Genomic DNA, 27,442 nt, shown 5'->3' with positions numbered 1-27,442 from the left:
TTACTTTATTAAAAGAAAGGAAAAAAATAGACATTTCTTGGCGCTATCACGTGTCACGAATAAGCGTACAACTATGTACACCATCACTGAGGTCCACGGCATAAAATACACTGAAAGCAAAAAAGTTTTGAATGGGCATAACAAAAAAAGAGGCACCACCATATGTATGTATGGACTGTTACAATAGATGATAATGTAAAATGAAAGAGATTTTTTTTTTTAACTTTACTTCCCCTTTATGTACAGCGATTGAATCAGTACTTCTTCCTTCTTCCAAAATCTTCTTTTCACAAGTATATGTACTTATGCTTTATTTACAACCAGGAGACTTTTTTTTATTCAGTGTGAGTTTTCATCATTATCATGATGTGATATATTTGTATACTTTTTTTTTTTTTTGCATTTATTAAAATGTCATCTTAGGTTGATGCACCTGCCATTTCCTTGTACTTGTAACAATGACAATAACCACATTTGTATTCGTATTCTTTACTTTGGCCTGCAATTCAACTTGAATTTTCTTTTAAAATAGCCTCAAACTCAAAGCCTTATTTTTCACCGACCACTCTGTTTTCAACTTTCATCCGATAATGCCACGTTCTCGTTTTTTATGTATGGGGTGAGGTAAGGTGAGGACTGTCAAATATGCCAGTAGCAGTTATTAAAAGAGCTCTGAAATCTCCATCCAGACTTTTAAAGCTCCTCGCGCTGTGATTGGAGGAGAGCGAGCACGTGGTATAGCGCAGTCAGTCTCTGTGCCGTGCCTCGAGCCAGCGCTGAGTGGAGCCTGTCTGCCAGCAGCTTCAGCAGCGGCTCTATCTGGATCCTTGCACACTCACTGACAATTAAAGGAGGCCCCCTTTTCTTCTTATTTCCCGCGGAATATTGTTCACCATGGGCGACAAAAAGAGCCCTACCAGGTAATGCGACCGCCTGTTGACCAATTTACACTCGTTCGAGGCGCCACGGGCTCGACATTTGGACGCGTTTCCTTCACTCGGGGATCGTTTCTCCTTTTTCAGTCGCTCTGCCACAGCTAGCTAGAATAGTGCAGTCACTATGGCGGCTTCTCGCGCCCTACAACCCAGTCACTTAACAAAGGGATTTTTTCACAGGATACGCCTGGCATTCGCTGAAAGGCTCTTCCGTCTCGAGGCAGTGTGCTAGGCGGCCCGATGTCGAATTCGACATTGTTTAGTATCGCACGACATGTTAAGCTTCGATGCCGAAAAATACGAGCGCTGCCTGCTAGGCTAACTGGCGATATACAATCGGACGGTGTTCGCAGTCGTCCGCTGGTGAGCAATTAGGATATTAACCAACGAGGTCCACTTGGCGGGACTCGAAGCAAAAATTGGGGACGAACCCGCTCCCCTGCCCCCACCAACTGCCTCGCGATGTGTCTTTGAACGTCGCTCGATCTTGTCTTCCAAAATCGCCTTTTCGTGTTTAATTTAAGGAAATGTGTCAATAACGGGCTTCCGACAACTCAACGTAACGTGTGTCTTGTTTGTCAGGCCAAAAAGACAAGCCAAACAAGCTGACGACGGCTACTGGGACTGTAGCGTCTGCACCTTTCGGAACACAGCCGAGGCTTTTAAATGCAGCATCTGCGATGTGAGGAAGGGCACATCAACAAGGTATCGTAACGCTCTCTCTCTCTCTCCCTCTCTATCACCATGCATACCTATCTCTCCCTCCCTCCCTCTCCTCTGGAAGGCTGCACTGGTTTCGCGTCGATATTTATAGGAATGCAACTTTGATCGACAGTTGGGACTTCTTTGATGATCACTTAAGCAAACGTCCAGCTCATCCGTGTTTCACACTGTATAATGCATTTTAGGATTTGCTTGGCTTTTGGCAAGGTAAGGAAGGCATCGCGATGCTCCTGCAGAACAGAGGTGGGGGTGCATGCTTGGTTGAAGGTGCACAGATGGAGAAACAGCAACAGAGTGGTAAAAATGGTGAAAGGTGTGTGCGTAAATCTGCTTGTTGCTGGTTCCATAGTAGTTTGTATTTTCAGATTCGTTGTGCGTGTGACGTTGAAAAAAAATTTGGAAAAGTTTATCACAAAGTGAGCACCCTTCTTTTAAATTATTCATATTGGCGAGTCGGTGCGTGTTTTGAGTGTCTCAGTGAAAAATAAATGTTGTGGTGACATTTCTCATAATAAACTAAGATTAAATCACAGAGTCACTTATCATGATAGGATTGCATTCGGGTTCTTAATAGCAACACCCCCTCTTTCCAGGCAAATGTTTTTGATGACCAATAAGTGCGGCACAACTTATTGTTTGCACATGTCATCAGTTGTGTGATGAGACTGAAACACGGATGAGTCATTTGTGGTTTGCTGACGAGTCCTTCAGATTCTAACCTTTCCAGTTGTGGTTTTACAATGAGTGTTCGGCCACCACGCATCAGGACGAGGAGAGCATGCTATTGCTGGTTTACTGAGAATCCGAAAGATAGACTTCCAGCTTAATTGTCCCACCACCCCCCACCCCCTGTCCTCTCCCCAGCAGCGTACATCCACAGCTGATGATGCATGCTGAGCACGCTCTGCAAAAGCAGGAAACAGATAAGCGTGTCACAGCCGTTCTGTCATAGTGCCTTGGCGAAAGTCCACTTGTTTCTGTTTGGCCAGTGACATCACCACCGTGCTTGTCAAGTATATCTGTTTGATCTGAGAACAGAACCTTTGATTCACGCAGTTGTTAGGTTGTTGGGTGGCCTTTCATTTTAATGAGTACCAGTGCTTCCCACTGAATTCAATTATAGAGGATTGGTGGAGGCATTTTCCTGTGATGTTTCTGAAGTCGCATATCAACTGTATTATGTTGGCGTTTTAAACTGTGACACTCTTCTCCTCTGTGAACAATATCAGTGGGTGGGGAATAACCTGTTTGCAAACATCTCGGAGTAGAATCTTCATGCCAGCTGTCGTTATGATGTTTCTGTTGTCTGATCAGGCTGGAGCAACAACGATTTCAGAGAAAAACTTTGTTTTGACGCAATTGCACTAAAGATGGCTTGCACAATACGTTGTTCAGATGTTCCTCTGTGAGTAGTGTCTCGTATCAACTACATTTGCTGCATCAAATTGGCAACGCTTTGCTCTTGAAGGTGCTGGTGGTTTGTGTTGACCCTTGCGGATTAACTCCCACTTGTGTTGTTGCAGTTTGGGATGGAGCTGAGTGAATGTATTCAGGTTTTAGTCCTTGGCTTCACTTCAGTGCAATTCTTAGCAGGGAATGAACCGCGGAGCAACGGGAGATGGGAGTCGCAATGGGTGATATGATGGCATCATTCCCTTGACAGATAAAAATGAAATTTAATATGCGTCGTAATAGGAGGACAAGATATTTGTGTACTTGCCAGTTGTCGGTAAACCAGGACCGTCTGCCAGAGCAAAGTCGGCACAACTGCGGAAAGTACTAATTAGAAGATGGGACTAAATTCGACATGCTCCACACTTAAGACTCCTAATGCTGTATGTGGATCTTCATTTTGTTTATTTTCGCCCAGCTTTTACTTGCATTGGGCTCTTATGATTTATGGCCTGTATGCTCACTCACCATTTGACGAGTCACAAAATAGGTGTCATTTATTTGGTTTAAATGTAAAGTTTTCTAACTAACTCTACTTTCTGATATAGTTACAAATTGCATATCTTCTTTATCTGATACTTAAATCTACAAAGTATTTATAAAAAAAAAACATTTAAAACTATATTAAATATTTTTTAGAATCGATTAATCTATCAATTATTCAATCAGTTAATCGACTAAGCAGATTTTTAATTTTGCATTAAAGTTGATTGCAAAATCATTTTTTCCCTGATTACTGCTTATTCCCAGCTCTGTGGGCCTAGTGGTAGAGTGTCCGCCCTGAGACTGGGACGTTATGGGTACAATCCCCTGCCGGATCATACTAAAGACTCTAGAAATGGGACCCATTTTCCTCCCTGCTTGACACTCAGCATTAAGGGTTGTAATTGGGGGGTTAGATCACCAAATGATTCCCGAGCGCAGCCCCTGCTGCTGCTCACCGCTCCCTCAGGGAATGGGTAAAATGCGGAGAACGAATTTTGCCCCACTTAGGTGGGTGTGACAATCAGTGGTACTTTAACTTTATTAACCAGTGATTGGTGTTTATTTCTAGTTCTTTGTATTCATATAGTGATAACAAAAAGAAGGGGGATTGATATAGTATGTTACCGGTTTAGTCATTGTTTTCCAAAGTAAAACAGATGTTTGCAAATGTCTTATTTCGACTAAACATAGAAGATAATCAGTCTTCTTTCATGTAGGACTACAGAAATCAGTGAACAAAAACTGCTGATAGGCTGAAATCAGAGGATTTGGACAATTTTGAATCAATAGTATCAATACCTTGACAAAGTTATCTTATATTGCATGACTGATTTATGTTCCATGTACAGCACCTTGTATACAGCAATGCTAGTTTTAAAGTGGTTTATAAATAAAGTTGACATGAGAATCAATTACAGCTTGGCGACGACATCTCATGCTGTTCACAAGTCGACTCATTGTTTGCTGAGGCATGGCATCCCACTCTTCTTGAAGGGCAGCCCTAAGGTCATTGAGGTTCTGGGGTGCAGAGTTTCCAGCCCTCAGGTTTTAAATAGGATTTAGGTCTGGAGAAAAGTGCAGGCCATTCCATTTGAGGTCCACCGGTCTCCAGCATCCGTTCCCTGATGATGCCACCTCCATGAGCTGGAGCATTGTTGTTTGTGAGTTTTGCCGTCAAGCTCCTTGTTAGAGAACAGCAACTTGTGCAAAAAGTGCTGAAACATTTAGCAGTTGGACATGTGCGTTAAAAAGCTTAGAGAAGGTCACATTAAGTTCACCTGTCAAGGTTTGAATGCATTTTAGGCTCGTCCTGAAATTTCACCTGAACGCCAAATATCCCTAACTTTTTGTGAGTAGTGTATATCTAACCATGTTTCTAAATAGACAATATCAAATAAGTATTTAAATACTTGACATTTAGACACGTTAATACAAATTCATGGGCAACTGTTTGTCAAGATTGTGACACTTGACCAGAAAAATAAACAGTGGTCAGCAGGCTGTCATTCAAAGCAGTAAGATCCAGTATGACCTTATGCCCCATACAGTTGTGCAGTCATAACCTTTCTTTTTCTACTGTTCTATGACAGCTGAATTAATGTTAATGTTACTTTAAAATAACAACTGTATGACTCCAATGTTATTAGGAATGTTGTTAGAATGAGTTCTGTGGATGTGAAGGCAGAGGAGAGACCCTGAACATGATTCATTCCGATGGACAGGTAGAAGCTCACACCGCATTTCCGAAGTAGATGTGGGCAGAGTAAGCCAGGTAACTGCAGGTCACGGTTTTAAATTGTGTCTATAGAGCTGAAGAATGTCTGTTAACAAGGCCAAATTCCGGCTGTGACATTAGCATCTGGGGACAGTCCCTCCCCCATCAGTGTGTAGCCTAACGAACCTGTTGACCCAGTCCTGCGCAGTGATGTAACTCGATACCCAAGTAGGCTAAATCGAGCCTCTTACCTCTCTGACTCTTGAACAAGAAAGCCCTCTGCCTTTTGCACCTGACCCCAATGCCCATCTTACAAGCTCATTCATTTTGTTAGCATCGCTTGTGAGGTGTTGGCAGTCATGACAATTTCTGCCATTTAAACCCCAATTGCGTCGAGTTGTGTAGTTTTACATCAGCTTGCATTGTGCTATGCTCTTCTGTGAGCCCCGGGGCTGTGGGAGAAAACATTAGGAGCCCTCTAAAGTTGATAAATGGTAGCCATCACATGAATCTCTTAAGGTACCTCAGTCACTAACGGCTGCAATGTTGTGTTATCTATTTTCTCTCTCTTCAACCATTTAAAATAGCTTCCATTGAAATAAAATACTTTTTGTGTCATATCTAAAAACTTAGCTCCACCAAAATTTTAAAATGGACAGTGTTACTTGCTATTTATATATAAAAAAAAAAGGATTAGCTAGTGGAACTCATCAATTATGGAGCTGATTATGACATGTTTTGGTCTTCAAAAGCTGTTGCCATATCAGTACTATGCTGTTTGTGTGCTTGTGAGTTACAAGAGAGCAAGACAGATTATGCTTGCTTGACGGTAAATGACCAGCAGCAGATATAACATTTCGTTTTCATTTTGTTTTCAAAAACTTGAATAACAACCCACACTATGTATGTGACTGTATTTGTTGTTCCTATAAAACAACTACTGTTGCATGTTGGATAAAATGCAGCTGCTCTGAAACTTGTAATTAAAATAATGTATAACAGGGGTGTGCATCAACATTTTGGTGTGGTCCTCAAATGAGCACCAGAAGTTGTTGGTTGGTGCTCATTTTTTCCCCTGCCCCACCAACCTAATGGCTGAACTTAAAGACAGGGATGTGATTTTTCCTCTAATTCGCGGAATTCCGCTTTTTTTATCTCCAAAAATAAAATGTTACAATTTTTTAAGTGGTAAAAAATCCGATTTCGTCTCTCTACAGCATTCCATTTTAGTGTTTCCGTAACTGAAATGAAACGGATCTTGCGATTGGCTGAAGTCTCCGTGTTGACCAATACACGCGCTTGTTATAAAGGCATAGGAGTATGCCATTGTTTGTTGACCAATAAACGCGCTTGTTATAAAGGCATAGGAGTATGCCATTGTTCATTTCTCACAAGTTTTTGCCGGGTGTTTAAAGAAAGATGTCCGTGATCGAACGCAAAGATGCTCCGCGAGTTAAGGAAATTGACAAGATCGTAAAAAACAAGTTTCGATGGGACTTGTTAGAGAAGGATATATCTACAAATGTTGGAAAGAAGACTGTGACGAATTTGTTCAGTGACTTTATTCGGAAGATCGATCGTGCCGGGAAAGCGCTTTGCATTTGGTGCCATGATACCGTTGACTATGGCGGGAGAGGTTTCAAAGCTCTTGAAAGTCACGCAAAGAGCAAAAAACATGTGAAAGAACTCCAGTCAAGAACAGCAAATTATTCCATCGCTGGAAGTTTCGGTGCCCAAACGAAAACTCCAAAACTTTACGGCCTCCATCCCTTATTGACATCACAATCGGAAGCGGTAATAGAGAGACGTGATCCACCCCAACAACCTGTACCAGTTGCCGATAGAGTCGTGAATTTTGAGGTCGGTGGTAACTCAAATGAATGCTGCATGTTTGCACTTTTCAGGTTTCAATATGTTGACTGTCTTGATGTATGCAGTTACAGAGATGATCTTAGTCAATCATGCATTCGACGAATGCATGATTGTATTTTTACCAGAGCTTGCTGCATGAGGTATTTTATGTTTTTGTTATGCATTATGTATTAAATTAAGAATGATTGATTAAATGATTTATTGCATGGTAAATATATATGATGATATTCTCAGTGATAATTTTTAAAAGCAAAGGCAGTCCAATGTTTTTGAATGTGACTGATTTTGAGTTGACTAAAACTGCAATTTTATATGGGATAGTTCAATATACATTGAAAATTTATGCTGTTGTTTTGTCTATTTCTTTGTCATCTGAGTGTATTGAAAGTACTTTAAAACACGGAAAACCCATGAGCTCTGGACCTAGCTGGGTGCCCGCGGCCCCCAGACCCCCGGCTAAATTTTCAGATAATTTCACTTTGGTCAAATCACATCCCCGTTAAAGACTGAGAGCACGTGGGAAAAGTATTGCTCATGGGCCACAGTTGACTTGTCTATAGCCTCTATAGCCTTTATGAAGTAAAACAAGTACAAAATCTATGTACTGCTTTTATTTTGATGCGCATGTGTGTCTGCAGTGCAAACGACCCCCCTTAGCTGTTCAACAACGTGCCCGACGTTAAAACAACGCACGCAAGGACCGCTTCGTAGTCTAACAATATGCCCAATGTAAAATACACAAACTCAGCACTGAACTAAAGCTAGCATTAACATAGCATTTATCATCCACTGATGCCATCACACCACAACAGGTACGTTAAGGTATTTTTATTGCTTAACTACTGTACTGTAAATGTAAAAAACATAAATAGAAATTAAAATATAACTTTTCTGTTTTTGGAGCTTGGGAACGGCTTAATTGCATTTACATTATTTCCTAAGGGAAAAAGTGTTTCAGAGGTTGAACAATTCAGACTTTGAACACTTTGCAGGAACGAATTATGTTCAAGCTCCGAGGTAACTCTGTATTGTGAAAACTGCAAGCAGCAGTGACAGCTGAAAATGAAAATGACCACGACCACACATGACACTCCTCTGAAGTTAGCTATTGTGTGTGTGTTCTTGAGGTTGCGCAATTATTGGAAAGTGAAGGTTAGTTGTGTACCTTTTTGCCATTCACAATAATGGAGTCAGTATAATCCACAGAATCCATTACTGTCACATTAATAGAAATGCTTTAGGAAAATGGCATCATGTAAGACGGGCACATTGGCACTCTTCTTGCCTTGCTTCCTCGCCCTCACTCCCTGCCCCCCACAACATGCCCTGCTCATAGGAAACCAACCGCCTTTACTTATCTCGTATTATCAGCATCTGCACTACAACCATAAGCAAGGGGTTGTGTGCGGCATCAAGGATGCCCTAATCTTCACATGTTCATTGCCAGACTTAAAAGTTCTTAATTACTTTATAGGATTTGGCAGAGCGTAAGTGATTCAATACAATAGCCAATTTGGCAGTCAGACAAAACAGACAAATGTTGGGCACTGAATTGTGGCATGTACCGTTCAGGGAAAAGATCATGCAATCGACTGAGTGTAATGGTGAGAGAGTCTCCAAAGAATTCATAAAAAGGCTTTTGAGGACAAGCGCAAGTGGAAATCAGGGCATTTGTGTATGTTGAGTCACTGCGAGCTGCAACATAACAAAGCATACAGATAAAGATTAGATTATCACTAAGGTAAAGATTTGTCTCAATGTGGTGTCAGTTGTCAGTGAGAGTGTGCATGCGTGTTGCAGTAAAGACTGGGTATGGATGGCTTTAAGGGGGGATGTGCTCATTCAGCCGAGAGTCTCAAGGGGCTCGACAGCAGAATGAAGCACATCATTATCCATTGAGAGGGAGCCAGTGTGGACAGTCTTTTCTCTTCATACCAGCACCATCACGCTTGGCAAGGGAATCAACTATGAGGACATTAAAGAGCTTGCGAAGTGGAATGAAGACTTGTTGTGCTTGCAATGAGAATGAAATGCAATATAAAGTTATAAGAGGGGCTGTGCGGTATTACAAATCTCATAACCGGCGTCTCACTACTTTCCTTCCTATTTGTTTTGTGGCATTCGCATTTGGGAGGATGCGACAATGTGGGAGGTTTAAGTATTTACGGGACATGAAATGTACATCAGAGCGATCTGAAATGTGTTCACTTCTTACTCGCCTAACAGTCTTTTTAACACACATTATTCTTGCTCATCTGGAATGTCCACAGTGGACTGTCGTAATTGAATGAATTATTAGTTTGAAAAGTCTGTGTGTGTGCGCAGCAAGATTGCAATACAGTACTTGGGGTTTATGAATGTGCAGAATTGTCCGTGAGTGTCCAAACAACGTGTGCAACAATGCTTCTTCATAACAACTGCTGTTGCTATTAATACGGATAATTGTAATTTTTAATGGGGTGTGCCTTGCAGAGTTGATTTTATTAATGTATTTATTTGAATACTGAAACACATCATATAACTAAACACTCCATCTACATTATGAATAGAGCTCATTTTTCACTTGTTGTAGGTTACCAACTTACCATCATATAAAATTGGTCACAAACTTTGTTTTTGCACTTTGTTTTATTTGACCTTTATGTGAATAAGTCTCCTTAAAATAATTGACCTTTGTGTTGCATTTTTTTTCCATGTAGCAAGTGGGGTCTGTCAGCATCATGTTATTTATCTATGAAAACTTGCATTACCTCTGTAATTTGCTCTGTGCTGCTTGATTTGTGTGGCTCTTTCCCCCCTCAAGATTAAATTAGCAATCAGCAGGCTAGGATTTGATTTGCTTTCAGAATATTGATCAATCTTGAATTGCTTTTTTTTTTATAGAAGAAACAAGGGTCCATACTGTGACTATTACTTTTAAAACTGGTAGCCATTTAATTTCTTGATCAAAATAAATTACAGAAATGTACTTGCGTTCTCATTTTTTATAAAAGATAACCATGTATGTATTTACTTGTACTTGACGTGTCTAAATCAAATCATAAAAATCAATGTGTACCACAAAGAGTATCCACAAGGCGCTGCTCTTCAACGGTCCACTTTTCTTTCCCCACATCCATCCAACATTATTTAATAAGCCATTATTGAAATATGTTAAGCAATTCAGAAACTGCAGGGCTCTGCACTGCGACCAATTCCCCCGCAAATGCGGCCAACTGTACAGCCTGTGCTGGTGAAAAATTAATCCAGTCGCACGGCGCGAGTACATGTTTCAATGAGTGGTGCAACGGCTCATCTTTGAGCCGTGATCCGTATACATCAATCGCCATGGTTCGGGTTGTCGCGGAAGCCAACTTCAAAATAAAAGTCTTCCAAGTTAATACACTGACGTCGATGCAATTGCCTTTTTTACTTTTGTATTTTGAAATTGACCCACGCAGCGCGTGGAAGGCGTCGCGGCTCAAGGCGGCTAGCTTGACTAGTCTTCACGTGACTGTCGACGTCCAACATCAACATAACGCCACCTTGAAATTATATTTAATTGCCAATTAAAAACACTAAGAAAGTGAATTAGTTATTGTATGATACGGCACAATTAAGTCTCCGGCATTAGCAACTAACCACTAACGGGAGCGTAAACATTCACAATTTGGAGAGCCGAACTGCAGCTGTATTCAAATACTGTCTGACATTTCAAACTCAGACAGAAAAAAGTCCATCAATGCATTAACCGTTAATAATTGCAAATATCTAAACAATGTAGACTTTCTATCAAACTATAAAAGCTGACTTACATTAAGAAGAATGATGGACGTCAAATCACTTTTTCTTTTTCTTTTTTTTAAACTTTATTACAATCAAGGGTCCATATAGTCACGTCTGTATACAATACCCAATCATCTACTAGGCTTTCATCCTCCATTCTAGTTTTTCACTTTTTTTTTTAAAGCGATACAAGACTTATAACTCATTTTCCAGTATTGGATTAGGCATTGTGTACGAACAGTAAAAGTCCGAATATTTCTGGCATCTTGTTCCCTGAAATTTATTTTAAACAGATTAAGTATCAAAATGAGAACATAACGGGTGCAACGCCATTATCCTGGTCACATGACCGTGATGACGTATCCCGTGCGTAAACGAAAGCCGCCTTCGTTCATTTCAATAAGAGTTTGCTGACATAATGGGCAAGAAAAAGGCCGTCTTCTGTGCCAATTCTGATTCGGTGTGGGGGTGGGGCAGTGGGGGGTGGCATCTCCTAATGTGGGCAAAAGCGTGCTTAGCGCAGATGTAGCTTGGCTTGGCAGCGTAAAAGTCACCTGGATGTTCACGGTCCAGGTTACGGACCGTCCACAAATTACATTTTCAGAGTGAACAATGTCAATGGTGACTTGACTGATAATTACATGTAACTTGTAGACTGTCCCCAACTTAGACTCGCTATGAGCCGGTTGGCTGAATAAGTCGACAGCCTTCATCCGGCTTTCGGCTGGATACAAATCTTTGGCAAGTCCTCCATGGCTGTTCTGCTTTTGAAGAAGTGCTTCTTTGCTATAGAGCATAATTCCACCTTTGATGTCCGCCGTGGGACGCAATAATTACTCGTGAGGAGTGGCTTTGTTGTCATTTACGCACGCGACACGTCACGATGACCACGTGACTGTCCAAAATGGCCGATACTTTACTTAATGCAAAAATATAAAAACGCTCAACATAAATTCACATTTTTTTCAGGGAAGAGTTGAAATGAACTATTTCACTGTCAGTCTTGACGTCATCTGAAACTACGCTATGCAAATTGAGACAACTTTACATCAGCAAATACGGTCATGCTCTATCTCCCTCAAAAAGGGTGCGACCAAAAACTGTGCGGTGCACCAGTGCAAAAGTTAGTGTACAACCCTGAACTGTTCTACTAAATCTCAAAAGTATATTTCCATATTGTTTGCTTACTGTTTTCAATGTTCACCTCAAAGAATAAAGTTAATACCACTGGCTTATCTAAAATCAAAGAGGCACGTTGTTTTACTTGACAGATGCAAAAGCAGATGTGACGCTGTCCATTGGCATGTAACTCATGCAAGCAAGAGACAAACCCAGCGAGAGAAAGGCTTAAAAGAGGTGAGGCAGATGCCTACTTAAAGCCATCATGATTCAGAAAAGGTAGCCGTGGGGGCTAATGTGCAGTGAGAAAATGAGCGCAGCGGCAGGCAGGGTAGAAGACAAGAGAGAGAACGATGGAATGGCACTGAAGAGAGGAAGGAGGGAGACAAATGAGTGATGTGAGCAATGTGACACCTTGATACGGCTGGAAGCAGCTCATACTTGCTCAGTGCCTTTGCAATGGCATGCTGTCTGTGCGCCTATGACTTTGAGGCAGTTAACAGCCCAAAAGGTCAGTCATGGAGCGAAAAAGTCCCTTCAGTTGTGAAGTGTGTACTTTTTTAACAAACGTTTATTTCTGTCTTGCCCGGTAGCACTTTCAGTTAAGGTTTACTGACTGGCTAGAAATTCTGAAGCCATAATGATGCATAAAGTTAAAATGCAACGTCAACACTGAGTTGTTTTTTTCTTACTGCCTTGCCTTGTTAACGGTGCAAGTAATTGGAATGTCAGCATGTTTTTGAATCGCTGTTCCTTTTGTCTACATTCAAAACATGGAAACTAAAAACAATGTTATCACTGATGCCATTTGTTAGATTTTTAAGCGCTCATATTTGTTGTGGGTTAAAGTAAACAATTAGTGCCATCCAGAAGAGATCATTCTTTAAGTCAAGTACTGTTTAGAAATCTATAAAAAAAATACTATACATTCTCTATGTATTCTCTGTATGGTACAGCTAGAGTTGCTGTTGCTACTAGGAACTAGGGATCTAGCAATAACAGCAATACAGTATCATGAAATCGCAATGTTAAAATTGCCACAATATCGTTGTCGTCATATTTTAAGATATACTCATTGCATTTGCACACATTATTATTAATGCTTTAAAGAATAACAAAACTATTCAAATATGTACATTGTACTGACATTCATGCAATGCACAAGCTCAATTTAAAATGACTACATTTACATGCAGTCAATATTCGGGTTAAGAATTCCGGTTTCTGAAATAATCGAGGTAACGCGTTTACATGCGTGGCGGACCGAGTTACTCTCAATTACATGTCATTTGTGCTTGATTGGAATATTCCGTTTCGGACCGCGATGCGTGGACAACGTAATTACGTAAATCACGACATTTCCACTTTTAGCTTATTACATTCGATAAAAGTCATTATATTTATGTCACTCACCACGCTAAATAAAGTAGTCGGTTTTCTCCTCGCTCCAGAAGTTTTTAAAAACCCGAATAAGAGCATATTCGGATTATTGTGCGTGTTCACATGGCCTTACAAAACCCAAATATTGCCAATATTCGGATTTTAAAAGGGTTATTGCCTGCATGTAAACGCAGTCGATGTTTTGTTTTGTCCATTTATTTTGTAGGGCCTTTTGATCACTAAGCATGTAAGCAATTACGTGTGCGCAAAATAATTAAATAGAATATTGACGATGTAGTGACATAATAGCGTAAGGAAGTTAACATTGTATGAGATCAGCATTAAGCATGTGGGTCACCTGGGTTTTAATGGTGTTTTGAATATTGTTCAAGTTAGTTAAACGGACGCCAATACTGCATTTGGGAAAACAAAAATACCTGCATACCTTGTTCGCTAGTTACCCTTCACTCGACTGGATATTCCCCGCCGTCGAGTTACGCTGCTGTGAACGGGAACTTACTTCGACGGGGGAGCTCAAATCGACCGACCACCAGCATAGAAACAGATGAATAAAATATCACTAACCACTTGAATGTGACCTGCCGGATGCTGTATGCTGAGTGAAGTGTTTACAGAGGTTACAGTGCCTGATATTGATATAAGTGCCTTGATATTGCTTCATGTTGTCCTAAAACCAGCTACGAATGAAGTCATCTTTATGGACTGACACTTGTGGCGACCGGGCTAGCTGAAGATAGCAGCATGAGGCGAACAAACTGACCTGTGTGGCAGTCGCGTTTTTTTGAGTCATCACAACATCCTAGTTATGATATAAGCGTTGCCTCAATGAGAAAAGTATTTTGGATTTGAAGTGTTGAACAGAAGTGGGTGAACAACGAAAAAACAACCATGGGGGTTCTGTGGTTTCCAATACGGGGGGCTTTTTGTGGGCTACGCCTTGTAGTTGTGGTTCCGACTGGCCCGACAGGCATAGTGTCAAACTCTTTTTAATTATTATATATATATTTTTAAGAGCAAGCATAGATTTTTGCGGGACACAATTTTCGGGACGCGTGAACTGAGCTTCAAACAAATCTTTTTATCAGTGATGAATACATGGGCATTTTCTCAGGATCAAATCCAGTTGGCAGAGGACATAAGTTGAATAAAGCTAACCACCAATAGCTGCGTTTCTTTTTCAGTTTTCGCAAAATAAAAGCGATATTGCTACAATTTCGATTTGTTAGAGTTTCCATTAAAACATGTTTCACTTCTGAGGCTTAATTCTCATAATGTCCTGTCTCGCGAGATCTCATAATTCTTGTAGAAGGTGCTCATGTAATGTTGTTGCGCGATGTTTGTTTACTGAAGATGGGATGCGCGAAATTATGATTACTTTACAAACATCTTTCCTCCATCATCGGGCAGCGTCGGGCATTTGATGTGTGGAGAGTGCATGTTGGGTGCGTACAACTCATGTATGCTGCAGACGGATAGAGTGGATTTGAATGGCAATGTGCGCCGTATATCGCTCGTTTCTCGGGGGAACGTCCATTTCTCATGCAACGATAATAAATTGTCTCCGTGTATAGAGCGCTGAACATGACTCTACAGCTAAACCGCATTGTGCTTAAAAAGACTTGTTATCCTCTCAGGAGGCAGTTCTGACACAAAAGCGAGTGACCCTGTACTTCCTACTTCCTTTACTACGTGACCGGGCTGGGTCACATCACTACTGGAAATGCAAAAAAGGTGTTTCCATTACCCTTACTTCTGGTTCAACACTTCTCAAAAAAAACAACTCTTAAGAGCGTATGTTTTTTTGTGATATTTGATTTTTTTTGTTGTTGTTGTTGTTGAAATTGCTGTGTTTCTATTACCAGTTTGCTTCTGAGGGTAATAGAAGCACACCTAATGCGAGGAAATAAAGAAAATAGGCTTTCAGGTAGCAAATAGATTTTCAGCAATGGAACATCCATGTCGACGCCTTCTTAGAATAATTGCCAATGTCATTTTTTAGGAAACACAAAAAGTTGAACCATTTGCATCATGAGGAGATAAATTAGGCAAAAAATACACATTTTTGCACACACAAATGACTTCGGCTATTATTTTAAGAGGGTGACAATATGGGTTTAGCCTTTTCATTTCTTTCATTTTCTTGAAACGCAGTGCATCCAACTTGCTTGATGTTTAGCTTGTCAAGAGATTGGATCAGTCCATCCTTCTTTACGCATTAATCAATTTAATGTGTTGTTTTGATTAGGTATTAAAAAAAAAAGAGCTAATCATTATCTATTGACTGTTAAGAAATATAATATAATCATGGTATATTTTTCAGTCATCTCACCCAGCCCTGCTCACAAATAAAATGTGTCTCCTTGTCCTCAGCCACATATTAGTAAATATGGGCGTTCCTTGTTATCTGGCGTTGTTGGATTGCATATCTCATTGCAAGTGATGCGGTGTGGGAGGATTTCCACAGTTAAAGTACAACCAAGCCAAAGAGAGCCAAACCGTGATGGCGCTGTGTCGTCGTAAAGCCTCTTCTTATTCTTTCCGTAGAAATGAGCCCAAAAGAGGATGGTTGTATTGATCAGAGAACAAACGCACTGGGAAAGTGTCTGCCTCGCCAAAATGCACAGAGTAGCATGAAACCCCTGAAATCCTAACAGAAAGCGGCAGATGAAGGGATGAATGTAAAATGTTCCCGTCGGTTACTGAGAACGAAGAGAGAAGCAGTCTAGACTGTGGCTCTTGTCAGTACTGTCCTCATTTAACCCGCTGAGCAAATTACTTGATCCAATGTGACAACACACTTGCAGTTGCTGTGATCGATAGTAAGCTCAGGGGTATACCAGATGCAGGAGTGGTTTTATTTTCATGCCTTTGCTCAATGGGGCGTCCAAGTAAACAAGTAACAATTTAACCTGTGTTTATTATCGTCTATTTGTTTTTTTATATTGAAGCTGCATAACAATACTGATCTTCAAAGAAGCGTCTTGAAAGAACGTCGTAACACATTTGGACAATGCAATACTCAGTTAACCCGTAAGAGACCAAGCGGTATTCGTAGAACATAATGGCGCAACACATAAAAAAACAGTTCTGCTACAAGGCTCTGCTCCATTACCCTTCCTCCACTATGCTGGGGGAGGGGAGATCCTCCCATGCTTCGACATAATCCTCAAAGTGTAATACAAGTGTTGACACAGATGAATGCATGATGATCATTTGTTGGTTCATGCTTGTCAGCACATGATAGGGATCTTTTGTAGTTAAACAAACCCCCACAGCCTCCTCATATGCTCGTCGTAAGTGATGTGCTGCAGGATCAGGCTGCATGTGTGTGTTACGTATGAATGCATGTCATGCAGCCACCAGCTATGGAGCTCAGTGGCCAAATTGGCGCACACACCAAAAACAAGCCTCGCGGTGTTTTGGGGGGGGTGGGGGTGCTGGTAATTGTCATTTGATAAATGTGTTGTTCTGAAAAACATTTTACTTTGAGCGCAGAGATCCCACTTTTGTGCTTATGCAAAATGTTGGTTTTGGCTGAATGGGAATGAGTCAGTAGATATTAGTCTGAGCTCTTCACTGGCTCTAGTCAAAAGACTATGGTTTCCTCTGTCTCTCTGTCTCTCGCTACGTTTACATGCAGTCAGTAACCCTTTCAAAATGCGAATATTGCCAATATTCCATTCCATGCCAAGTAAACTTGCAAAAACCCAAATAAGACCCCTGGGTTACCACTTTTGTAACGCAAAACTGTTCATACATCCGCAGTCAAATACCTTGATTGAACGAGGCATTGTTTTTTGTTCTGTGCATTCTCTATTTGCAAGGAATCTTTGTCTTGAGTACAAGAACTGCTTGTATGTGCGGAGCCTAACTTGAATTCATTAATTTTTCCAGAACCAGAGTGAGTTATTAGTTGTGGTGAGTGACATTTATTGACAGCGGAAATGACATCGATTTGTGTAATAACGTTGTCCGTGTGTCGTTATACATACTAGGGGTGGGAATCTTTGAATGTCTCACGGTTCGATTCCGATTTTTGGGTCTGTGATTCGATTCATAATCGATTTTCGATTAAGAACGATTTTTTATTCAAAATGATTTTTGCTTCAATCTATAGATATGCAAGGAATTGTAATGATCTACTCCAGTCTGACTCGCTAATGCTAATTAGCGCGCAACTCGCAGCACTTTTATCACTCAAAAGAACGGCTCCACGCTGCAAAAAAAAAACCCTACTTTTATTGGAATAGCTTGATTGTGACTTTTTCCTTCTACTCTCTAATGTGGCTACAACTTAACAGTGTATTAGACCGCGTGGAACCGCACTGTCCCTAAGTGGCCAAATCGGGTACAACATGAACAGCGCTCCAAATAAAGGCGCACACACAGACAAAGGCAGGCAATATAAAATAATTAAGATAAAATAGATTTCGGGACATTTAAAATCGATTCTGAATTGTACTAAATGAGAATCGCGATTCTTATGAGAATCAATTTTTTTTGCACACCCCTAATACATACGCTACGGGTTATTCCGAATGTTTCAAACACCTTAACCCAAATATTAACTGCATGTAAACGTAGTGTCTCTCTGTCTCTCTGTTGTGTTTTCAGCCATTGCATTCATTCACTCATCGTGGCAGGAAATAATTGGTTGTCCTCCTCAACACTTGAAATGAAGAGCTGTGTTAACTAGGGCTTTCCTCTTCCTCTCCATCTCTTTCACTTGCTCTCTCGACTAATTGCTTTGTCTCATTCTACATGCTTGTGCTCGTACACGTGCTAGAGCACTGGCAATTGTGTCTCCCTCTGATACTTAATATACACAAAGATGCCAAATGTTCCAATTTGTCTGTTTTTTGTTACGAGCAGTTGCCACCTGTTCTGCTGTTATGAAGACATTTTGCGTGCTACGTTAACTTCACCTGTGAGCAAGTGAGAGGCTATCACACACTTGACCTTAAGCACTGCGGCTTGCGATTGGTTGACACAAGACATGGACTCGACCCATCAATCATGATAACGCTAGTGTTGTAGTGTTCTGAATTTTTCTGGCGGCGTGCGTTTGTTTTGGCTGAGTCGCAAATGTCCCCAACAAAATTTTGAGAATGTTGCTGAGAGGTGATAATGATGGGGGTTGGCATCTTCTTTTCATGGTCAATTGCAGGTCATAGTTTTGGTTCATTTTAATCAAACTCTGGTATGTTTCACCCGACACCCCTTGGTGCGGTTCATTTTGAGGTGTGAACTCTCACAAAAATCTGGTGTGACTCAAGTCACAAATGGTCCCAGCATGGTTGCAAATGCACTCTAGTGTGATGTGATGGAAAAACTAACATCAATTCTAGAGCTGGGCAAAACCGTCGTCGCCTGGGCCCATCATTGACGGATGAAGTGGTTTTGCATTTTCGGCGCGTGCTTTATGACGTGAAGCCTCAAAAAAATACACGGACTGAGCACCAACTGAGGTTTACATGTGCCGATCCGGGTCAGTACAGACGGTCAGTCTGTGTATTTTTGCGAGGCTTTTACGTCATAAAGCACTCGCCGAAAATGCAGAAGCACTCGTCGAAAGGAGGCCATCTGTCAATAAAACAACCCAATGACGGTTTTGATCAATTCAATTCATTTAGATCAGAGAACGCATGTGTGAAAGCACCATTACACTCAATTTGAAGAGTCATATAATTTATGTTTCACACTGTTTTGGCAAACGTGAAATTGGCTCTGGTACCTTACACTTATGGACTGCGGTTTTCTAGTATGTAATTCACTTAGCACTGAGTCAATCCACCCCAAATCTGACAACAACAAAAAGGATTTTCCTTATCAGCTTCCGTAGTTCAAAGCTCATTCCCACTCACACACAGTTTGACATGGCTCTGAACAGTGATTTGGAAGAACACGGAAAAGAGCTCTTAGTAATGTGTGAAACAGTGGGAAAAAAAAGTTTTGACATTTTTGTGTGTGACACGAAAAGAGCCCGGTGGAAGTCGCTTGCAGATTTAGTTGCGCTGAAACAGTTATAGCCTACATAGTATGCTGCTAGTTCATACATATTTATCGATATGTTGCTCAATGGTGGATACAGCATAAACTACACCTGCCATGGTTTTTACTCTATAGCCAAGAAATCGTGCTCTATTGCTGCAGCAACTCGGGGAGGGTTTTCAGTGTAGGTAGCATTATAATACATAATAAGCCATGCCTAAAGCCCGATGTTGTACAGAAGCTTATTTTCCTTGCCAATAATGTGTGTTTTATATCCTGTGTATGGGATTTTGTTTACATTTCCAGGGACAACATCTTATTTTTTTATGGAAGCAGCACATTTTGTTGATGTCAATTTCAGTGATGGTTTAGTCATTACATATTAATCCCAAAAGTGATGCTTTGGTTTATATTTTTTAGGTTATTAGTGTTAAGTTGTCAAACATGTACCACGTTTAGAAGATTTTGTTTAAAAGGCCATTTTCACAAAGAGGAAGCCCTACATTGAAAAGAAAAAATGTTTCTGTGAAATGTATACGGTTAATGTTGTGGAAATAGCGGTTTAAAAGCTTGTTTGGTTTCAGGATCTGAATTATCTTTCTTAGCCAAGTATGATGAAAACACACAAGGATAAAGCAAATCGCAGAAGAGGGGAAAAAGCTAAACTTGTTTGGAGTAATCATTGTCATTTGCTTTGCCTTTTTTTATTGAAGGAGTGAAAAGCTGTCATTTGAAATCATATTTTTGTAATTGAATGAATAAATGAAAATATGAGATTTTATTTTTAGGACATATCACCCAGCCCAAATGTGGAGTGTTTGAATTTATGACCCCTGGACATCAGCTTTTATTAGAAACTAATACTGAAGTATTTTTTATTTATATTTTTAAAGAAACGGAAAACGAGCATGTCTGGTAAAAACATTTTAAATCAGCTTCAGCATGGAGTACCTGAGCAATAGCAGCGTATAGGTAGTGATGTACCTTAAGGAGCTTTTCAAGATAATGATAGTAATTTTGGGGCATCCTGTGAAGAATGACACGTACTGGCAACAACAGCAGAATCGAAGAGTAAACGGAGGAGTGCCTGTCAATAGTGTATTGTAGTGCAAAGGGGGGGGGGGGGTAATATAGCGTCCAAGGATTTCCCACTGTGAGGGCTTCCACGGACTCCGTGTGACTCGCCAGGAAGGTATTGGCAGCAGCATGTTGTGGGAGCAATTTCAACAATTGGACTCATGAGTTCACTCCTGGTCCTGCTCTCAATTTCAATGAGTTGTGTGTCTTGTTACAAACACATTCTTATACTTTATATTGGATACGGTTTGATGGTTGTGCACTAATAGCCACATGAAGCAACGTTTTTTTAGAATATCAATTACTATTATGGACGTCATCTTGTGTGTACCTATTCTAATATTACTCATCTATCCATTTTTCTATACACCACTGTTAACCTTGTTGGAATGTCTGTAAGTATACTGTATGTTTATTGAACAACTTTTCAGATTTAGAAAATGTTGTTGTTGTTGTTTTTTATCTTGGTCAATAGACAACTTTGTTTTATAACTAAACCAGTGATTCTCAAATGGGGGTACGTGAAGGCATTCCAGGGGTGTACGGGAGATTTCAAAAGAATAATTCAAACGTAGCATCCATGCAAAAATGCTTTACAAATAATTACTCATTTATTTAAACACTGCAGTCAAATTTAAGTTCATACAATAAATGTTATTCAACTTCATTGGGTCTCCCCATAGCAGAATGGCCTGTCATATGCCACCTAGCATCATCTGTCAATCGTTTCAAAATTGTATTAAAAAATTAAGATAGTTATTTATTTTTTAGATCAGATCTTTACTATGACCCCGAAGGAGAACAGATAATGGTGATAATTTTTGTGTGCACAGATCTATAATTGATTTAATTATTTATTTCTTTTTTTATTTCCCAAAATTTCAAGAGATTAATGAAATGAAGTTACAAAATTTAATAAATCATACAATGATGGCACAACATTCAATTTAAAGTCTCTTCTCAACCAAAAATGTTTTGCGCTGTTTAGGAAGTACTTGGCTGAAAAAATATTTCGCAGGGTTGAGAACCACTGACTTCCCTATTGCTTTCTACAGTAAATAAAGTTTTACAAAATGTCAAAATATAGTATCTGAAATTGACAACAACAAAAGTAAAATAGAAGGTGCAGAGAGTTTCCAAGTTCATCAGCATCTCTTATTAAGTTAACAAAAAAGAAAATAAAAAGTTCCCTGAAATTAATGCAGTTTTAAAAAAAAAAGGCTGATGCAATATTCATCAAAATGCTGAATATCAGCGCTGATAATCGGCGCAGCCAATAATCGGTCTCACACACTTGGACAGAATTCTTGGTACTCCTCTGTTAATGAAAAAACTGCAGATTTTTTTGTTTTTGTTTATTTTGTTTTGTTCTCTTTTCATAATCACTATACAGCCCAATACTCCATGTCCTACAGTTTTGGTATTGGTCCCCGGTCTGGTACTTGGGGACTCCTGTGCTAGATGGTGTACAGTATTTCACAAATGAAAAGCCAAGACGAGAGGAACATTTTCAGGTCCATATTAGCATCTCTTATGAACCCATTAAAGGTCCCCTATGGGCACTTAACACAAGAGCCCCGGGGCTGCATATAACCATGCAAGGTAATGCATACTAGAACAGCCCACGGCTCATCGTCATTCACAACAGCTGGTGTATCGATTTGAGAGCGGTGCGAGCATCATGACATGATGCTCTATTATGGCCCCATTGATTGACTTGTGGTCAACTACACCATCCCGCCCCCTCCTCACGCAGCGGGACTGTCTGAAATGAGCCGACAGCAGGAGGAGATTAGATGCGTTTGTTGCAGGCCATAAAGAGATAAATTGGATAATCGGACTGTCTAATGATCGAAAGTGTCGGCCAAGTAGCCTAAAAGGCGTGTTAATGCAGTGTGCTTAACTGTTGAGCAGCCTTCAAGTGATACCAGACTACTTATTATTTCTTTGGCTGATTTAGGTATGATGAAGCTTATGCTAGGTAGCGCAGGACAGGCTTTGCTGCGGGCACCCGCAAGAGCAGCGGCAGTGCCGGCAGCTCCATCACGGCCTACTGAGTGTTGGTCTGTGACAAATGGGGCTGTGCCTGCTCTAATCGGATTAGAAGACCTAAGTGATGTGTTGCAAATGTCCCACCTTGTGATCCCGAGCATTCGTTTTATGATGGCCGCGGTCTAATGAGATTAGCTCACAAACAGCGCTGCTCTGAGGCTGCTTGAAAGCTGCGGCCCCTCCGTGAGGGCCGGGAGTGGAGTCCCTTTAGTGAGCTAGCGGCTAGCCCGTCCGTCGCTAGTTGCGTGAGCACAGTTGGCCACGGGGCTCCACCAAGTGGCTAATCCATTTTTGGCTCTCCTCCACAGGAAACCCAGGATCAACTCCCAGCTGGTGGCCCAGCAGGTGGCCCAGCAGTATCCGATGCCGCCCCCAGCCAAAAAAGAGCGACGGGAGCGGAGCGAGCGCACAGACCGGGAGCGGGCGGACGGTGAAGGAGAGAGCGCCGTCGGGGAGGCTCGCCCTGAGGGCGAGCGTCCAGAGATAGTGAGGCCCGAGAGAGACACTCCTCCTCCTGACAAGGACAAGAGTGACAAGGAGCAGCCCGTCGTCCAAGACAAAGCCGACACGGAGAAAGACATCATCCCGGCCATCACAAAGAAGCCCAGCATCAAAAAGAGCAGGTCAGTGGGCAGCGAGGTGGCAGGGATGGAGACATTTTGCTGAGGGTGTCATCGCCAAACTGGTGTTTGTGTCTGTTTTGCCCCAGACCCAAATCAGACAGCCATCAGAGTCCACCCAGTGACAAACAGAGTATACAGTCTGGCAAATCGGCAACCAAGACCAACAAGAACAATCACATTTCCAGGTACGTGTCTCGTTTACGTTACAATGATTTAAACTTGCAAGTAGGACTGAACGATTTTGAAAAATCATTGAATTCTATTTGTGTTTCCCCTCGATATTGCAATTGTTGTTGTTTTTTCAAGGTCCTTTTGCCATGTATTTTTGTTAAGTCAGATCAGACTTGCGACCACTTGCTCCGAACCGTTATTTATTGATTTTTGGTTGGTTTCATTTTATTCCAAATCACCCCCCAAAAATCTGAAAATTGTAACCACCCAGATTTTGGTTTTAATAAAACTTGTTGTACTTGTTGATAGTGATCTCACAAAACTAAATCTCAAATTTGAGGTCAATCAGAGAGGGTTTTGGAAGCTACGGCCCGCCAAATTTTAATATTTTTTGCATAAATGGACACTTTGCTTTGAGCTCCTGTATCTCAGTAACTACTGGGTCAATCTTCACAAAACAGGTATATTTTAGTGACCTTATGACCTTTTGTTTTGGTCAACCTTGAAATTAACCTTGTGGATCACGTGACTGTAACATAGTTTTTCATGAAATGTAATCTCTCACATTATCTAAAACGTACGTTTCAGAGAAGTAAAATATTTTGTTTAGCAGCGATAAGGAGTCAAAGTAAACATATCAGATATTCATTTAATATACATTGAATAGTCATTAAAAGTTGGATATGCATTTACATTTGAATATTCTTAGAAATGTAAATACCCATGGAATATTCATTGATTGCGATTCAAAGTTGAATATTCATTGATTGTTCATTGAAATTTGAATATTCATCAATTGTGCATTGACATTTAAACATTCTTAGAAATGTGAATATTCATTGATAGCATTGAAAGTTGAATATTTATTGATCATTGAAATTTCAATATTTATTGACTATTCGAAATTTTAAGTCATTGAAAGTTGAATATCCATTGATTGTTAATTGAAATTTGAATATTCATTGATTGTGCATTGGCTTTTAAATATTCTTAGAAATTTGAATATTCATTGTTAGCCATTGAAAGTTGAATATTCATTGATCATTGAAATTTCAATATTCATTGACTATTCAAAATTTTAAGTCATTGAAATCTTGCCGAAAATATTCAAATTCAGTGGGCAGTAGATTCCAAACTCCTGCTCGCGTTGGCCCAAAATTTGAGACTGCTGTGATGTCACAATCAACAATTAGAGAAATTGTCATTAACATTTCATTATCAACTCAAAAGTAACGCACTCATTTTGACACCCCTAATTAAATCAAAATCTGCTTGGTTCAACCCATTGGGTGATTTGATGTAACGCCTACAGATGCGGCGAGTGGGGAAAACACACTCACTGTACTCGGACTCCGTGCGTCAACATGTCCACCGAAACTGGTTGACCTTTTCTCACTAATTCTCTCCCTTAGGCCCAAACTGAAGAACATCGACCGGAGCACGGCGCAGCAGCTGGCCATCACCGTGGGCAACGTGACGGTGATCATAACAGACTTTAAGGAGAAGAGCCGCTCCTCGTCCACGTCGTCGTCCACGATCACGTCGAGCGCGGGTTCCGAACAGCAGCACCAGAGCTCGGGCTCGGAGAGTATGGACAAAGGCTCGTCGCGCGCCTCCACGCCCAAAGGCGATCTCTCAGTGGGGCACGACGAGTCCTTCTGAGGGCCCGGCCCTTTCTCTGTTGACCCCGCCCACTCAACCCCCACGTACTGGTCACAATGGATCCCAAAGCGGGGGAGGGGAGGAGGGGGACTTGACCTTCCCCACGGCTACGCCGCCTCCATTCCATGACCAACCTGGATGCGGCCTGGTGGAAGGTAGTGCGGTGCACCTAACATGGAAACGAAAGACTCTAGTAGAAGAGGAAAGAGGAGCTGTGGACTATCCCGAGTTAACGCCCGTGCTAGCGTCAAGACACTTGTAGGTATTGTTTTATATTTGGACGTGGATGTGAGGCCAAGTCGACCTTTTTGTTTTTTTGTCAAGATTATTTCTCCGCCAGGCACAATAACCACCGTTGTTTTGTTGTTATTATTTTGTACCCTTATTTATTACCTGTTGCACCTGTATACTTTGATATTTTCCTTCTGATGTTGAAGCTTGGCTGCGTAGCTCTGCCGACCGATCGTTCCCTCAGTGTTTTTATTGCAGTTATGCTAGACCACACACACACACACACACACACACACAAAGGTGCTAGATACACTGTGAAAAGTTTTGCAGATCTCCCAATCACTTCGTGTGATGAAGAATCCGATTGTCACTCCCTCAACCATACGGTCTCACTCTGAACACTGTTGGGACCTTCCTCGTGGCTGCTGTGCGCATCACAAGTCCAAATACTCGACTTTCAACTCATTATCTTATACAGTATTGTGTGTCCATAAGTGTACAGTGTAGGCTGTTGTGTAAAACACTAAAAGCTGTTTGGTAATCGCTCCATTCCGTAGCGCAAATGTTGAGTTTACTGGCTCGAGCCTGTACGCCTCTTAAATTGAAGTTTCCCTCTTGGCGAAATCTTCCGGGACTGACGAACAAAGCTCCACGTCTGAATTTCTGATAGAAGTGACTGCAAAGGATTTTTTTTTTTATTGACAATTTAATGTACCCGTTTTTTTATTTTTGCGAGTCATTTAAAGGCGACAGTCATTGGAGGTGACACTTAAATCATAATTGCGCTTTCATATTTTAGAATAGCGAGGCTTGTTGAAGGGTTCTAATACACGTCCAGCTGATACGAGAACAACCGAATTTCCTTTTAACTGTATGAAATTGTATAAAGAATAAATGTGTATATGATATCTTAGTTTATTTATTGAAGGACCAAAGGAATTTCATATTGACATGATACATAGATGAATAACAATTTGAAATGCAATTACTGCAATTATCTAATGTTTGAGATGAATAACAGTTTAAATAAATAAAGACTAATATAATCCATGTTAATGGTGTTCTTATTGTTCACTCTCAGCGCGTCACTCTGGACACATACAGGTGATGAGAGGCGGGCTGAGTGAACAATTTCTCCCCCCCCCCCACTGTAGATGTAGCCGCCTCCCCCAAAAGCCCCCCTCCCCAGAGATCCATCCCGGCCAGATTTACTTTCTCACGAGGGGATAATCATTTTTGTATCTCATATCGTTTTCTTTCTTTTGCTCTTAAGAAGTGGTTCAAATGTAATCATGTACTTTATTGCGTACAAATAATGCCATCAGTGTTCAAAGTGGGGAGAAGCCAGGTGAATAAAGTGGGCTGAAAAAGTAGAATTTTTACACAAAATAACCACCCGGTTTTGTAATGCAATCTTTCCGAAATGGGCCTAAAAAGCCATCGTTTCACTTGCCTTATCTGCAACCACATAGTACTGCAAGTGAAAAGATTTGTGTTAAATTATTGACAAATGGTCATTTGAGTATATGATGCATTGCTTGTACATAGTTTTCAAATCGGCAAACACTATATGGCATCGAAGCTGAAGTCTTTTGTTCCTCGTTTCCTTTCCGCGCAAGCAGTTCTGTTCTTGTGTGCGACCAGTAACCTTAATTTACTGTGTAAAGATGGTTACATTTTTTTAGCTTTGTTTGTCAGAGATCCAAATATAGAATGCTTGTTTACTGACTGTATATCTTAAACGTGAATTCCCGACTCGGTGTATTATACAAACTCATTTCTTCCTATAAGGTGTCTTGTACAATGCTTTTAAAACGTATTGCTCTGTTGAAAAGAAATGTGGGAACATTTGTAGGACAGTACAATAATCCATTCTTTGTTTGATCCTTTGCGTTTTCCATGTTTGCGTTGTTTCACTTCTAGCTGATGTGTCATTGTTTCCCCTTGTGAAATGGTCACATTATGTGTCTGGTGTGGAAATGGACGTAGCATTTTCTGCAGATCACAGCTTCTTGTCCAGCTTCTAATGTTGAAATACGACATGTTCCTGGCATGTGCACGACTTTGCGCTTATAGGCTAACCTGATCATTTTCCTTCTTGCTTCAAATAGAAATGTCTATTTATGAATTTTGCTTGTAGTTTTTCACAAATAAAATTGTTGAAGTTA

General features: G+C 40.7%; 1 protein-coding gene across 1 annotated transcript; it reads left to right on the top strand.

Annotated features, from left to right (window-relative positions):
- The first annotated feature begins 755 nt into the window (after positions 1–755).
- rybpb (RING1 and YY1 binding protein b) lies at positions 756–27,442 on the top strand. Its single transcript, XM_086088052.1, has 5 exons — positions 756–920; positions 1,518–1,640; positions 22,896–23,210; positions 23,297–23,395; positions 24,794–27,442. Exons 1-5 carry the CDS (start codon positions 895–897, stop codon positions 25,041–25,043), a joined length of 813 nt encoding a protein of 270 aa, XP_085944178.1. The 5' UTR covers positions 756–894; the 3' UTR covers positions 25,044–27,442.

Source organism: Leptonotus elevatus, chromosome 10, assembly GCF_054856555.1.
Source record: "Leptonotus elevatus isolate MCC_2025b chromosome 10, RoL_Lele_1.0, whole genome shotgun sequence".
Taxonomy (NCBI): Eukaryota; Metazoa; Chordata; class Actinopteri; order Syngnathiformes; family Syngnathidae; genus Leptonotus; species Leptonotus elevatus.
The sequence above is the reverse complement of the archived record's forward strand: the minus strand, read 5'-3'. Positions and strand labels throughout refer to the sequence as shown.

What these genes read in the sequence shown, in the direction of transcription:
- rybpb (XM_086088052.1), top strand. Translation starts at nt 895, where the DNA reads ATGGGCGACAAAAAGAGCCCTACCAG. An exon ending in CCCAGCATCAAAAAGAGCAG is followed by an intron (nt 23,211 to 23,296) that starts GTCAGTGGGCAG and finishes GTTTTGCCCCAG; the next exon opens with ACCCAAATCAGACAGCCATC. An exon ending in AAGAACAATCACATTTCCAG is followed by an intron (nt 23,396 to 24,793) that starts GTACGTGTCTCG and finishes TCTCTCCCTTAG; the next exon opens with GCCCAAACTGAAGAACATCG.